Source organism: Serinus canaria, chromosome 2 (genome assembly GCF_022539315.1).
Source record: "Serinus canaria isolate serCan28SL12 chromosome 2, serCan2020, whole genome shotgun sequence".
Lineage (NCBI taxonomy): Eukaryota > Metazoa > Chordata > Aves > Passeriformes > Fringillidae > Serinus > Serinus canaria.
Window position 1 is genome coordinate 96,308,257 of NC_066315.1, and position 14,721 is coordinate 96,322,977.

General features: G+C 35.3%; 1 protein-coding gene across 4 annotated transcripts in view; it reads right to left on the reverse strand.

Annotated features, from left to right (window-relative positions):
- CCDC102B (coiled-coil domain containing 102B) overlaps positions 1–14,721 on the reverse strand; it is a 140,739-nt gene that overhangs the window by 112,978 nt on the left and 13,040 nt on the right. For all 4 annotated transcript variants that reach the window (XM_030234764.2, XM_030234760.2, XM_030234746.2 and 1 more), the window contains exons 2-4: positions 12,289–12,909; positions 10,249–10,457; positions 5,661–5,769 (exon numbers count right to left, since the gene is read on the reverse strand). In XM_030234764.2, the coding sequence (XP_030090624.1) occupies positions 5,661–5,769; positions 10,249–10,457; positions 12,289–12,897 (927 nt within the window). In that variant the 5' untranslated portion in view covers positions 12,898–12,909. The remainder of the gene's footprint in view (positions 1–5,660; positions 5,770–10,248; positions 10,458–12,288; positions 12,910–14,721) is intronic.

The window sequence follows — 14,721 nt, forward strand, 5'->3', positions numbered from 1 at the left end:
GAATTGCTGCTGAAGCAACAGTACCAAATTCTTTCCTCTCTGACTACTTGTCAGTTATTGTAATGTACACAGGAACACTCAAAATTCTAGACCTAGTCTAAACATAATGAGATTTTATTACAGCAAAATAACTGCACCAAGATTCCATTCTATAAAGTCATTTGCATTCTCAAATAATTCAGATGTTGTTTACAGAAAATTGCCTAATGATATTTTAAATCTCAGCCTTGAGGCTTCTGATACCAAACTTTATAAAACCTCCTTTAGCACACTAAAATAGACTACTGCCTATTCTCTATAAAAGCACTATAATTATTTTTTTTTTTCCACAGAATTTTGTTGCTTTGATGGCCAAGCAAAGTACTCAATATTTCTGGGCATTTTAGGTAAGAAATTAAACTGAGGAATTCACAGGAGCCATTACAGCCATTCAGGTTTATGTCTGATAATTATGCTTTCTGCAGGATTCAGGGAGCAGTCAGAAGGCATTTTTTGAGTCAGGTGAAGAGCATGTGACAGAATGGATGATCTTACTATATGTATCTAAATTTGCTGTAAGATTATAGGAGTATCACTTTTCTGTTTCATATCTGTACTAAGTGAATGACAGAAGCAATCTCAGGTAAAGAGCCGTGTAGCACCTTCACACTATAAGATAACTTCAGAATAAAGACTTCTGGAGAAGGTAGAAATCCTCCAGAGTCTTTAACAAGATCTACCTGTTGACAACCTGAGCCTCCAAATAGGCCACTCCATTTTAAAGAGCATTTAAATGTTTACAGTGATAGGAGAAGTCTTGATTTATCCAGAAGCTTCACTCACATCAGTGGAGCTTCCTTCACCTGGGAGCAACAGGTAGGAAACCAGTCACCATCTCTTAAAGAAAGTAATGCTCCTAAGTAACAATACATAGATTGCTGTAATATAGTGTAAAACATATAAATACTGAGAGAGAGAAGAGAAAACATTTGTTTTAAAAAATGTTTAAAGATGGGTTTTTTTGGCTCTATGGCAAAATCAATAGCTAGTGACTTACTTTCAACTGTAAATGAAAACAAAAGGAGGAAGAACAGAAATGTCTCTGCCAAATACAAAATGCTCATTTAGCTTGTGTTCCTTTTTATCTAGATATACTTTTTTATCTCTGACGTTCCAAAAAGATTTAGCTACCAATTAGTGTACTTTTTGCCTCATATCCCACAAACTGGAATATGAATTTCCCTCTTTAACTACCAAAGCACTAAATAATGCAGAGGAAGAGTATATTCTGCACTTCAGCTGACTGAAAATTCTTTTAAACAACACAGACTTGCACTGCCTATAGTGGCATTTGTAAGTCTACAGTGCACACCAGTGGACTATAGTAGTATATGCATTTTTCCACTTTTTTCAAGATAGTTTTGTAAATATTCCATCTTATTTAACTCTTAAATGACCAGAAAAGCACATCCTTCAGGATTTATAAGGATGGATATAAAATTTTGAGGAAGATTTGCAAAAAGTATAAACAAGAATATTTTATTGTACATAAGATAAAATGATCATTCATAACCTAAAACTTCAACAGGCTTGCTCACTCCAGTTCTCTGTTTACAAACATCACAGCAGCACACCAAGGATTTGCTTTGTTTTCCAGAGTCCAAAGACCAAACTAATAATTTGTGTTTCTCAGACTGATGGTTAATTGAGTTGTAAACTTAACTGTAACTGAAAAAATTGGATATTTGATTCCTGGGTACATTCAACAAACAAAATTATAGATGTAAAAATTTTCATGTTCTTCAGAGAACTTAAAGATTCCTCCACTTTCCAACAAAGTTTACTTTAAACCCAAGTATATCTAATGTCAATACTCTTTATTTACTCAGCAGCCTTACAAACAATTTTTGCCTTTCTGTAGATACTCATGAAAATAGATCAATTAGTGTAAATTTATACTGAGTAATTTCTTTCCTGTTTTTAAAATAACAAAGTGTTTTACACCTTTTAATGGGTGAGCAGAATTCTTAGAACAAAAAAATAAATTATCAGTTACAACACCAAATGCAACTTTCTGTTGTACTTGTTAAAATGGTCTAATTTTCAACCCCAAACAAGTCAATATCAATGCTAGTGTCACACAAAGCTGCCTATAATTCTCATGGTTACTATGATCATAAATCGTCCAATTTACTACTTTTTTAATTTAACTCAATATGTTGAAAATTCATTTACAACTTCCAAATTGATGCTGAACAGATAATATGTTAAAACAATGATCATCAAGATCACCAAGGCTTTCCTTATTAATTTATTCCAAGCTGAGTAAATACTTGTCTTTTAATGAAAGTAACTAAAGAAAGTGATTAGGTACTGGGAGCACTAATAATCAAGTCTTGGCAGCTGAGAAGTTCCTCACATTCCCCAAAATCTCTCCAACTTCCAAAAGGCTGAAAGACCTATCCATTCCTAAAAATGGTTTAATTTGCAGTGGCACTGTCACTTGCAAACCAAGCACTTTTTTTTCACATTCACAGTGGGACTGTTAGGCAATCTACCAAAGGAAATAACAGATAAATTTAGTCAAGGACATGAAAATAATCCAGATGTAATGATTGATCTGCTTTTAATCTAGAAATTCCTTTGTGATTTAATATTGGAAATTTATATTAGAATCAGATTCCATGCTTAGCCTAGTAGATGTCAGCACTTTCCATTATTTCACTTTAAAATTTTTCACTGTCAAAACTCTTGTCTGTTGTTCCAGCATCCATTTCTCAACAGTCATATATAGTGAGCAATATTCACATCTGTGCTGTCAACACACAAGGTTTGGTTTATTTCAGTAGAGGTTCTACTTACACAAAACCCCTCCACTGATATAAATAATTTCATTCAAATTAATCAGATTCATCCAGATCAGTGTTTTTCTGCAATTTAAAAATGAGATTTTTGTCAAAAAAGTCAGAATCTGAAAAGAATGTTGAAAATATCGCCTCCTCCCGCCTGTTAGCAATTAAAGCAACTGAGCATGTTCCCAAGATAAAAGCAGCAACACATTTATGTAGAAAAGCAAATGCATAAATATTATCTGCCTCCAATGAATTCTCAGAAAATTTTTACTTCCTGTTCTTCTGCTCCTGATGACAGTGCCATAAAGCATTTTATGAAGATTAAATTTCTTAAGCAAAACTATTAACTAAACCTGGACTTCCTCTGTTTTGCACAAATATAACAAGCTAAAATCTTACTTAATGAGCAAGCAGAAAATAAAGAACTAAAATCTGAAGAAACTCAAATATGAAAGATAGATATTAGTTTGCTGCTGCATTGCATATGCATCACCTATTAACTAGAACTTGAGATTTAATAGACTGCTTGCAATTCTTCCCAGAACACAAAAGAAAACTAATCAAATTATCTCCATTATTCCAAATCTGAGATGTTAAATTCATAAGACATTTTAAATTCACTATCTGTGTTTAGTTATATAAATACACATTTTGAGTTTTGTTGGATCAAAGAGGTCCTCTATCCATTGTCCTGAAAGCTAAAACCCGTAAACTGCAACACAAATATTTGTTATTCTTCTAGTCATGAACACAGATTGAAATGAACATGTATTTCCTAACACCAATTCACACAACCAGGCAATGTTCTTAAATTACCCCTTCAAGGCTGGTCTTTGTAAAAGGACGCTGAGCTAAATCGGTCTCCTGGCACATCTACCCATTCTCCTGAGTATTAGGACAAAACTTGGTTGTACTCCAAGGCCTGATAGGTTTGGTTGACTCTTTTTTTTACCTATCAGAGCTGCCTCCCATGGGAGCCTTCCCAGCAGTTTTCTGATTAAGCCAATATCTTGCTCTCCTTAGGCTCAGGGTCTGTACTCTGCCTCTTGCCTTTCTTCTTTCAGGGTGAGCAACACTGTTATTTCAAAGCTATCAGAGATGAGGAAATTATTCATCATCACATACCCAGCTAGTTTCCTTCATATCAGTCAGCAGCAGATCCAGCTATTCATCACCACGTGTTGGCCTTCAGCAAGAATTCATTCCTGAAACCCCACTGAAATCTCTGGGACTGCAGCAGCTATTCTTACATTCTAGCAGCTCTAATCACCCACAAGAACTGGGATTTACAACTCTGAGATCTGAGTTCTTAAACACTTTTTTTGTTTCCTCATTAGGTGGTCTGTAACAAACTCGTACAACAATGACACCCTCACTGGCCTTTCCTCTGATCCTAAATTCACAAGTCTGATTATCCCCCATCCTTCTGGAGACCTCAAAGAAACTGAGCTGCTTTTAGATCTGAGGGCAGCTTCCATCCCCTCAGCCCTTCCTTGCCAGTGTTTGTAGAAGTCCTTCACAGTACTCCACAGCTGCATGGACTTGGCACAGTAATTGAATTGTTCCAACAATATTGTAGTTCTGTAACCACACACAGCTCTAATTCTCCCTGCTTATTTCCTAGGATGTGTACATTTCTTTACCAACATTTGAGGCAGGTGTCCCTTCACATTGTTTTATCATTCCTGAAGTCTTTCATGCTCCTATCAACCTATGCCCTGACTTTTCCACCTGACCACCTCTTCTTTATTTCACGGTGCTCTGTAATCTCTCATTGCTTCCTTTCCTAGTTCAGGTCCCCATGACCTCAATCCCAGAGCGATGTGATCATTCCCAAGATGCCCTTAGCTGTGCCCATGGGGATGAATAGTAGCATAACAATCTAAGGACTGGACAGACCTTAGCAATCTCTCTGCAATTTTCTGGATCCTAGCCCACAGCAAGCCACAAAACCCTCAAAAAAGCAAGTGGGGAACACAGGGGTTTCTGTCCTCACAGGAGCAAGCCTCCTACTACTGCCACTTGCTGCTTCCTCCTGATGTTAATGCATGGTGTGTGCTAAAGCTGGCTCTGATGCCTCACAAGTTATCGCTTTCTTCTCTTACTTCACTACCAGCTGTTTGAACCCTTTGAATTGCAGATCTGGAAAAAGAGCCATCCCCCAATTGCTGGGGAACATACTTTTTCAGCCCTCCTACTGTGGGACTCTATTCACTGTGAAACTCACAGCCTCTGGCTGCCCCTCCCTTGTGGTTCAGACTTTTTTATCTCTGGGTCCCTGTGAAGATCCTGTTAATCTCCTCTTTGCCTTCTCTGATCCTGCCCAGCCTTACTTCCTTGTCCAGGTAGATGGGGACAACACATTTTTTCAGGCAATTTCTGCACCTCTACTGCTCTCTTTCTCCAGCCTCACAGGAAGGGTGGGAAGGCTTTCCTGAACACCCCCTTACCCCACATGAGCCCTTTCTCCCTGAACACAATCCCCACTGGACCCTGATCACACATTGCTGTACATCAGGACCACCAGCCTCACCACATGTGGGAATGGGGCACCAGAACCTGCCTCCTCTGGCTGGTGCCTGCCTGGAAGCCTGTGGAGCCATCCCAGTGCCACTCTCACAGCTCCCGAGCATCAGTGCTGCCATGGCAGCATCCACACACCCTCACCAGGTCCCTCCTACCTGGTTACACAGAATAATCATTGATAAAGGGTGCATTTATCACATTCATAAACCCTGGATGCAATTTTACTCTTATCTACAACACAGGAAATCAAAAGTCTTAATTTTCTTTCTTACTCCATGTGATAACAATATACTTCTAACATACCTGTTTCAGGCTTTCCAGCTTGGATTGTCTCAGTTCTTCATACTTCCATTTCCAAAGAAATAATTCATTTTCCATCTTTTCCATCTCTTTCTCCAGAAATACATTCATTCTAAAAAAAAAATTTTAAAATTTAGCATTGTACAATTTTGAAGCTGACAGAACAAAAATTACTTTGAATTTCCTTCTCATAGCTTGAGTTATGCTCCATTTGTTTTTATTATCATTGCATCATTAGTCCAAAAGATTAATCAAAAATACTATTTAAAGAGAAAACAGAAATCCAGTAGCTCAGAACTGAAACTTTAAATGAAATAAAATTTTGGGATAAACTGAAGAAAATTTAACTTCAGTTAGTGGTTCAGGCCACCTAATTTATCACAAGTTTCTTCACATTAGTGAAGATCCTCAGAGAAAACATATTACATCACTTGTGTTTAGTGCAAACAGCAGATTAAACACATGTATACAGGGGGAAATATGCACTATAAAGACCAGTAACCAAAGATGATTGATTTTAAATGTTAAAAAACATTATTAAAAGATGTATATTCCATGTTTCAAAAAATAATTGCTCTTGGAAGAAAATGCCAGAAGAATTTAAGGAAAATGTATTATTTAATGTAGAAGTACTATGCCTGTACAATGAGAAAAATATGAAATAGTTGAAAAGAAAATTCTAATACTTGGCAATTAAAGAAACTGTTGTGTGCCACAGCTGTCCTCGAATGGAGGCCAACAGAACTTTTCAACCTTTTTAACAAAGATGTTATTGGTTCTATATTTTGAGAATTTTTTTAAAATATTCATATATTAAAGCAAAGTGTATTGATGGAATTTGTCTGGGGCATTTCTATGCAGCAGACTGCAGGCTTGCAGAGAGATAACAAGAGTTGCCACTGACTGGGCTGACTCAGGTCCTGGAAGCAATGTCATCTACTTTAATGTTATTTCACCATGGTGAAATATCTTCTTCTCTCTTCTTTTATACCTAAACTTAATGCCCTTGAATCAGGGATCTCCATTTTCTTCCTCGATTTAATATATGGCACAGCGTATCTTAGCAAAGACCTAGAAATGCCATAACATTACAATAATAAAATAAACACCATTATTCACAAAGCCAAATAGAGCAATATGTATTTCATGCACTTCAACTCAACCATTTTGCTTTCAAAGTAATGGGATATTCCATTGGAATAATATCATGACTTCATTGGAGTAACAAGAGAATTCTAAGTGAGACATTTAATACAGTAGAAAGTGAAAGCATGAAAAATGGCATTCTAATAATTTGATTAATCGTCCATTGACTGCACTGAATGCAGTGAAAGTCCTCAGAAATTGGTCTGTTATGAAAAGCAGAAGAGGAAGGTACAGTATGTTTTGCTTATTTAGAAGACACTAGTCTTGTTTTGTATTACAGTACTTAAGTGAGATCAGCTCCCTCTGATACCACTATCTGAAAGAAATTATCTTGATTACACGAAGTTTACTATTTAAATAAAGAAATCAAAGAGTGGAAGAAAGAATATAGCAGACATCAGAAGCAACTTACTAGAATCAAGTTCAGAGCATTTTTCATGGATGTTGTAACAAGATATTTTAACTCATTATCTAATTAAATCACAGAATTACAGAAAATAGTTGAGGTTGAGAGTGACTCCAAGGAGGCCATCTGGTGCAAACCCCTGCTCAAGCAGGGTTGCCTAGAACTGATTGCTCAGGACCATGTCCAGATACCTTTTGAATGTCTCCAAGGATGCAGACTCAGCGACCCTCCTGGGAAACCGGTGCTAGTGTTCAGTGATCCTTGCAGGAAATAAAAGGATTTTTTGTTGCTCAGTCAGAGCCTTTTGTATCCATTGTCTGTGTTACCCAGCCAATCTTAAGAAGTAACTCTTTGATATTATCAACTAGAAGTCGACTAGTTTGTGGGGTTTTAGTTTTAGAGGAATTAAACACTTTTAAGTTCAAAACAGAACAAATTAGTATTTTAAAGCTAGAAGACAGTTAGATGAGAACACATCCAAAAGATGACAAAAGATAGCTATTTTAAGCAATTGATCATGCAAAATGTTGACTCACTCATAAGGTTTGTAATTTCCATTCATGCTAATGGACCTCAAACGTGTAATTGGTGTGAGCCTTTAGTACCTAGTAGAAGATGTTGGTACATAATTTTACACTGTAAACCCAAGCCAAGATATTTTTTGAATGTCAGAAGGTAAATTTTCATCTCTTTACTTCTATTATTTCTTTTAGACCTTCTTTCTTTTTGTCCTTTGCAAAGCCTGATCTGTGTACATAAGGTTATGCCAACATTACTGATGATAGCTCTAAGCAGAATGCAAAAAGCAGAAGTCTTCTCAGGGTGAAAAAACAAAATATCTTATGGAGAGAGATAGGAAACCAAGAAGGTGACTAGTTAGGTAACTTAGTTAGGGGGAAACTCAAACACTGGATTTGCATAAGCTAACTTGACTCTAGAAAAATGCAGTCAGAGTTCAGGGTGCTGCATGTAAACCAGGAAACTGCTGAGAAGTCCTCTGCTGTATGAGTAAGATCATACTGACTGCTAAAGTAACCTCTGGCCTTGGGGTTCAAGCTGTCTATTATCTGTTTGCTTTTGATGCAACACAGCTGTGTGTTCTTGGCTCGAGTTCACTGAGAAAATTGCTAAGTTGTGAGAAAGAAGCTGTGAGAAAATACTTAAGCTAGAGCCACACAAGATAAGGGGAGTAAAAATGCAAACGGGGTGAGATTGTTGAGATAGTCATTACTAGCAACTCCAGAATACAGGAGTAAAAATACTGACATGAGCAAGAATAAAACCTAAGAGAGAAAACTGGAAATCTGAAGTTGGAAATACGGCAAAATCAGCCAATTCTACAAAGTGGTGAAGACTAACCCTTTCTTAGATAGCAGGTGACAGCCTGCTCAACAGAGATTCATCAGCTGTCTCAAGAGACTGGTGACTATTATAATACTTATCCTAGTAACATTATTCCTAGCTATTTACTATCTGCATTGCCAAATATAGTGGCATCATACTTAGAAGTTGCATATATTCTGCTTACATAACATCTCTGCATGCAGGAAATGTTGTTATACCAATCCCTGCTGCTATGTGGAAATCACTGCTCAGCGAGCATTTTTGCTGCCTGAGGTTGGCATTACCACATGTTGCATGTTATAGACATGCCCCAGTTCTTATTCTGTGCCAGTAAGTTTATTGTCTTTTTCCACAGTATAAAATAAATGAAAATGAAATTATTCATGAATAAAAAAAAGAAAAAAATAAATACATGAAAAAAATGAATAAATGAAAAATCTGTCTCTGTGAAGTACAGCTAAAAATTGGTTAGAGATGCATGCGAACAGACAAACCATAACCTCTTAAAACCTCTTAAAGTTTTTCCTGAGAAGTGACTAAAAGTAGAGTTGAAAATTTTTCCATTTTCTAAATGAAAGTTATTATATATGTATGTGTACTTGATTGCTGATGAAGTACCTAGGCCCCTAAATATTTCAACCCCAGGAAAATGGGTATGTGAGGCATCAGTCTCCTAACTCACACATATATTTGCTTGCACAGGAAAATGAAATACCTTTCAAGGAGAGTAAGCACGGCCATCTTCTGCTATATTATTCAACTAGAGAATTCTTGTATGCTTTCTACAACTATCTAATTCGTACAACAAAGCACATTAAATATCAGTTAAGAATTGAAAGGATTTTTTAACTTTAGACTTGTGCTATGTACATGACAGTTATGAAGTAATCTGACAGGCAGGAAATGTGAAATAAACTGACAAGAAGGAAATTCTTCAGAACAGTTTACCATTGGAGACTCTCTGAACTGAAAGTGTTGAATATGTTGGCAAGAGACAGGGAATTTTCTTCCTTTTAATTTTCTCATTAACTTCGGCTGATTGTGATATTACTGTCACCTGTAATTACAGCCTGAAGTCTGCTACTACATCATCATCCATCACATGCTGCATGTTTCCTTGAAAAGCCTTTCTCAATTTTTACCATTTATACATAAAACATACTTTTAGGCCACCAAAACATACATTTAGTATTTATGTCAGGCAAATTTGATAGGCTACATAAGTGTACAATAAATCTTAACTCCTTCTTTGTTACAGGCTTTTAACACAGACTTTGCTACAAGTGAAGAGGTTAACAGCATTTTGCAGCTGATTCATATATTTTGAATTCAAAACCAGCCTTTGTCACTCTGCAGTTGGACTCTTTCAAAGTCTTCTGGTAGAGTATATGAAAATTAGTTATTATGAACAAAGCACTCCAATAACTGGGTATAACATACCTTAGACATCACTGCATTGATACCAAATTACATATTTGTATGCAAAACCTGTTATTTAAATGACAGACAAGCCAAAGAAAACAATAATCACACTTTGCTGAACTGTTTCTCTAAATTCTTATTAAAGCCTTGCAAATAGCAATGAATAAAGTTTAGAACATATGAGCTCTAATGCAAACGTCACTATATCTATTTTAGAAACTGTCTTCAATCCTTCTATGAGAATTTCAAAAGTAGGATATATTTTGCACTTACTCTCTTTCCTTCTGTAGGATTTTCCTCATCTCAGCCAAATGCAAATTTAAGACTGATACATGTATTAAATCATTCTCTGTTGTCTTAGCTGTAGTGCCCAAAGTTATTTTGGGTTCCTCCAAATAGATGCTGGGAAGTCCATTGGGGAAGAAATCGGGAGGCTTTGGGGTGATTTTTTTATTGTCATTGCTTTGGTCTTTGTTTACATCCTGAGGAAACAAAAATGTGACACCTGAGAAAAGCATAAGTGAAGGAAAAAGTCAAACATAGCTCCAGCAGGGCCTACCAAAGCTCTTCTAGACATTTAAGGAACACAGGAGAAAAAAAGGAAATAGGTAACATCTTAGACAGTTGGACTGTATATGGGTAGAAGGTGCAAAAATGTCAGTATATTTGAATAACTGTAATTTTGTGACATCTCACAGCTTCTGTTATGACAAGCTTCATATCCAAATTATTTCAAATGTGTCTTTACTAAGGAAATATATTCAATTTCTCTTTTGTTGGCTATAACTCTGGTGAAGACAGAATCTTGGAACTAATAAAACCAGCAATGCAATTAATCCATACAAATGTATTGAGAAAACTTACATTGACTTTACATTAACTTTACATTACACTTTACAAACTTTTTATGTAAAGTGTATCAAAGCAGGCTGATACAAGTTTTTCATAAGGAACAAAGTATATAGATACCTATTTTGAAGATACATATTTTGCATACAAAACATAAGAAAAACTAATATCAAAATCAGAAAAAAGTTAAAAGTAAAATACACAATTCTGAGGAAGACTGAGTGTCTCTTATATACTAGTTTCCCTTAGAAATGTATTTGCTGTACCATAGCTGAGGAATTTTGTTTAAAAGCTAATCTCATTTTAGCATTTTACTGACAATCCTCTTTCATATCACTCTGAGTTTTTAGAAGGATACTCAAAATTTACATCAGAAAATAGAAACCACTAGAAACCACTGAAAAAATAAAAATGTTTCCTATTCACATATAAAGTTTCATTTTTTAAGTAGGAAAAATTTTATACTAAGGAAAAATAGTTAAAGTATATTTTGTGGCATTTCCTTCAGGCACATTTGTCTGCCTGAAAATATGAAAGGCATGCTTTTTGGCAAAATTTATTCTTGCTACTAAAATTACCATTTTTGGGGTTTTTTTCAGATTTCACAGGAATATTATATCATTAATATGCATTATAGAGTAAAATTTCCAAACAGAATACACACAGATCTAAGATCTTGGCAATTTCCCTTGAATCAAAGTAAAACTTTCCTACTTTCAACAATGCAGGGAAAAAAAACATTTTCCTGCAATGTGTGAAAAAATTACCTGTATCTACAAAGCCTGCCATCTATCAGAAAAGAAGTAAAGTTTTTACATGGTGCTGTCTGTGAAGACTATACAGTGCATTCCAAGGCACAGAATTAAAGGTAGTTAAACATGAACAAAGGCTCCAATTTTTGGTGAATGTAACTGGATCTTTCATGTAGAGCTAGGAGCTGTTTAAACAGTACTGATACTTGATTTTTATATTCTATATAATGGTTTAATTTCTCTCCTTATCAAATAAAAAGTCTTGCACATTTGCAAAAGAATTGCCTACCTCTTCCCACATTTTTGAAGTTCAGAGAGAATTAAATAATTTTAGACTTTAGGTTCTTTAGAAGCCAAGAACCTAATATGCTTTTTTGGAGGGGAGAAAGAATGTAAGTATACAAAACATGATTAATTCAGATGAGAGAGGTAACCTGTTACTGTAAAACATGAGAGAGAATCAAAACAATATGAAAAAACAGTCTGCCTCTGTTCCTTAAATGTCTAGCCATAGTGCAAAGGTATGAATTTTTTTCTGTATTTTTTTGGATTAGAAATATTTAGATGGGGGGTGTCAGGGGGCCCAAGGGTTTTGCTAGTGAATGGATCAGGCAGCATTTTGGTCAAAATTCTTGAAAAAGCCGATTTCTACATATACGTCCATTCTTTGTCACTTCTTCGTGAAGCACAAAAAATATTTCCCATTCTTTACCTTCTTTGTGTCTTCTGCACCAGGAATTTTGATGATTTTGCTTAGGTCTTTTGGAGGTTCTGGTTCCAGAAACATTGACAGGCTTTGGTCTTTTTGAATATAGGATGTTTCTGCGCAATGGCATTCTGTTTTCCAAGCAGTTCCATTTTCTAAGTTTTCCTTCTCACTTACTAAATCCTGATTTATTTTTTTAAGCACACTTAGCTCTTTTATGACACTGTCTAATTTGATTCTCAATTGTCTTGCTTCTTCTCGTGCTTTATTTCTTTCTCCTCTCACTTTGCTCCATTTCTCCCTCCAATTAGCGGTGCAATCTGACCACCAGCGCATGGTCTTCTCCATTTGGGCAGCTCTGGCTTTGACTTCCTCCAGTTCCTGAATTTTTACTGCTTCAAAAATTTCCCAATCACTGCTGAAACTTGTATGCATATGTGCATAATGAGGTGAATTTGGGTAGAAACTTTGAGATGGACAATTTGAATGAAACAGATGGTCACCTGGTTGCCAACATCTATCTAATTCATCAGGTTGTGCTGGTTGGCTCCCAAAAATCTCTATCTCTTCCATTTGTTTCTGAATGGAGTCTAAATTCATGTTTTGATTCATCATCTAATTTCACTCCTAAAAAAGACAAAGACAGACAATAATTTAGCTTTTAATTAATTATATCATATGAATAACCTTCAACAGTTGGGGTTTTTACTCCTCTAACAGTGAGTTAATGATGCTGCTCATGTTTTAGAAATGTGCTTTATCAACAAGAAATAGCTATTCAAATATCTTTTATTTAATACTTTTTGAGTACAGCCTAAACAGACATACCTATTTGGCTAGGATTTTCTTGCAAAGGAAGACTCATTAAATAATCATAGTGCTCTTAAAATGTTTGAGTCTAAAGAAAACAGACAAAAGCTTTCTACCTTCAGATTGAATCAATATATATTTTAAATATATAGTAAGAGGAAGTTGTTTGTCTAGAACTAAAATCACAAATTACTTACCTTCTTTCCCTAACTGTGGAATTTCATACTAGGCAAAACTTGCCTTATACTTTGCATTCCTAAGGAAAAAAAATATCAAAACCTCTGTGACCTTTATATTTAATTTTTTGCAAGAGAAAAATCAAATATTTTTTATATGGGGACTTAATTTTGCCGTTTGCATTCCAGAAGATTTCCAGGTAGTATATTGTTATATTATTCTTGAAAGTGTAACACTATCTTTATTACTGTACCATACAGCCTACCTCGTAGTGGTATGACTCAGCTAGTAAATCTTGTTGCATTCTTTTCCATTATTTATATTTTGATTATTTATTGCTTATTTGGCTTAGAAGAAAAACAGTTTCTCAGAAATTGCTTCCCTACCCCAGTGCTGAGAAAATGCTGATGTGGACAATCTGTAGAGACTAGCCACTTATATTCCTTTTTTTTTTTTTCATCTTGGTTACATAAACCAGAGCAACCAAACAAATAAAATTCAGACAAATAAACAAACTTAAAAATCCTGCTACTTTAAGAGAAGAATAAGTTGTTTGAAGTAATAAAGCAATTGCTTTTATATTGTGATATCAATTTGTAAAAAAATGTTTATGTTACAGCAATTAGTGCTAACACCTGCATTTGAAATGCAGAAGGCCAATGCTGCTAACAAAACACTGAAGAGTAGTCTTGGCAGTATGATTCAGTTATGTCTCATTTCAACTGAATAGAAGCTTTTGCATGTTTTGTTCCAGTTTTCCAGCTGTTTTCAACTTTTCCATGATTTTCGGGACATTTATTTGCCGTTTTTTAGAAGCTTGTGGAGAGCTGTTGTAGTGGAGCACGGATATGAGAGGAGGAAAAGGACAATGAAGGACTCCCAGTTCCCTTCATTATCAGTGTCTGCTGTAGTACCATCGAGCCCCACAACAACACTACACAGATGCAGCAGGGCTGCTGCCAAAGCTTCATCAAGGTTGAGCCTTTCTTGTTTATTTGATCTACTTCCAGCAATTTAATTTTAATAAGCCTTATCCAAAATACAAAGATATTGCCACCCACAAACTTTTATGAGGCCCAGTAGAGCAAAAGTAACTAAATATTAAACTGTTGCTGTCAGTTGTTAATTTAATTTCTGGGTTGTAGTAATTCCTTTGTTTCCTAAAGCTTCAATTAAAAAAAACAACAAATGAAACCACAGTAAAATTTAGATACATAATAACATATAGACAACATATTATATAATGTAATAAATACATAATGAAATTGCTGAAACTTTTGGATTTAAAAAAATACAATAAATTTTCTTACCTTTTTTTTTTTTGTGCCTGCCCCAAACTAGTATATATCTACAGAAGTATTTATTACTACTTTCATAATCATTAGTTTTTTTCGGTGGATTTTGCTAGCTTCTTTGCATATTCATTAGAAGAAGGGAGAATTTAGGGAATGC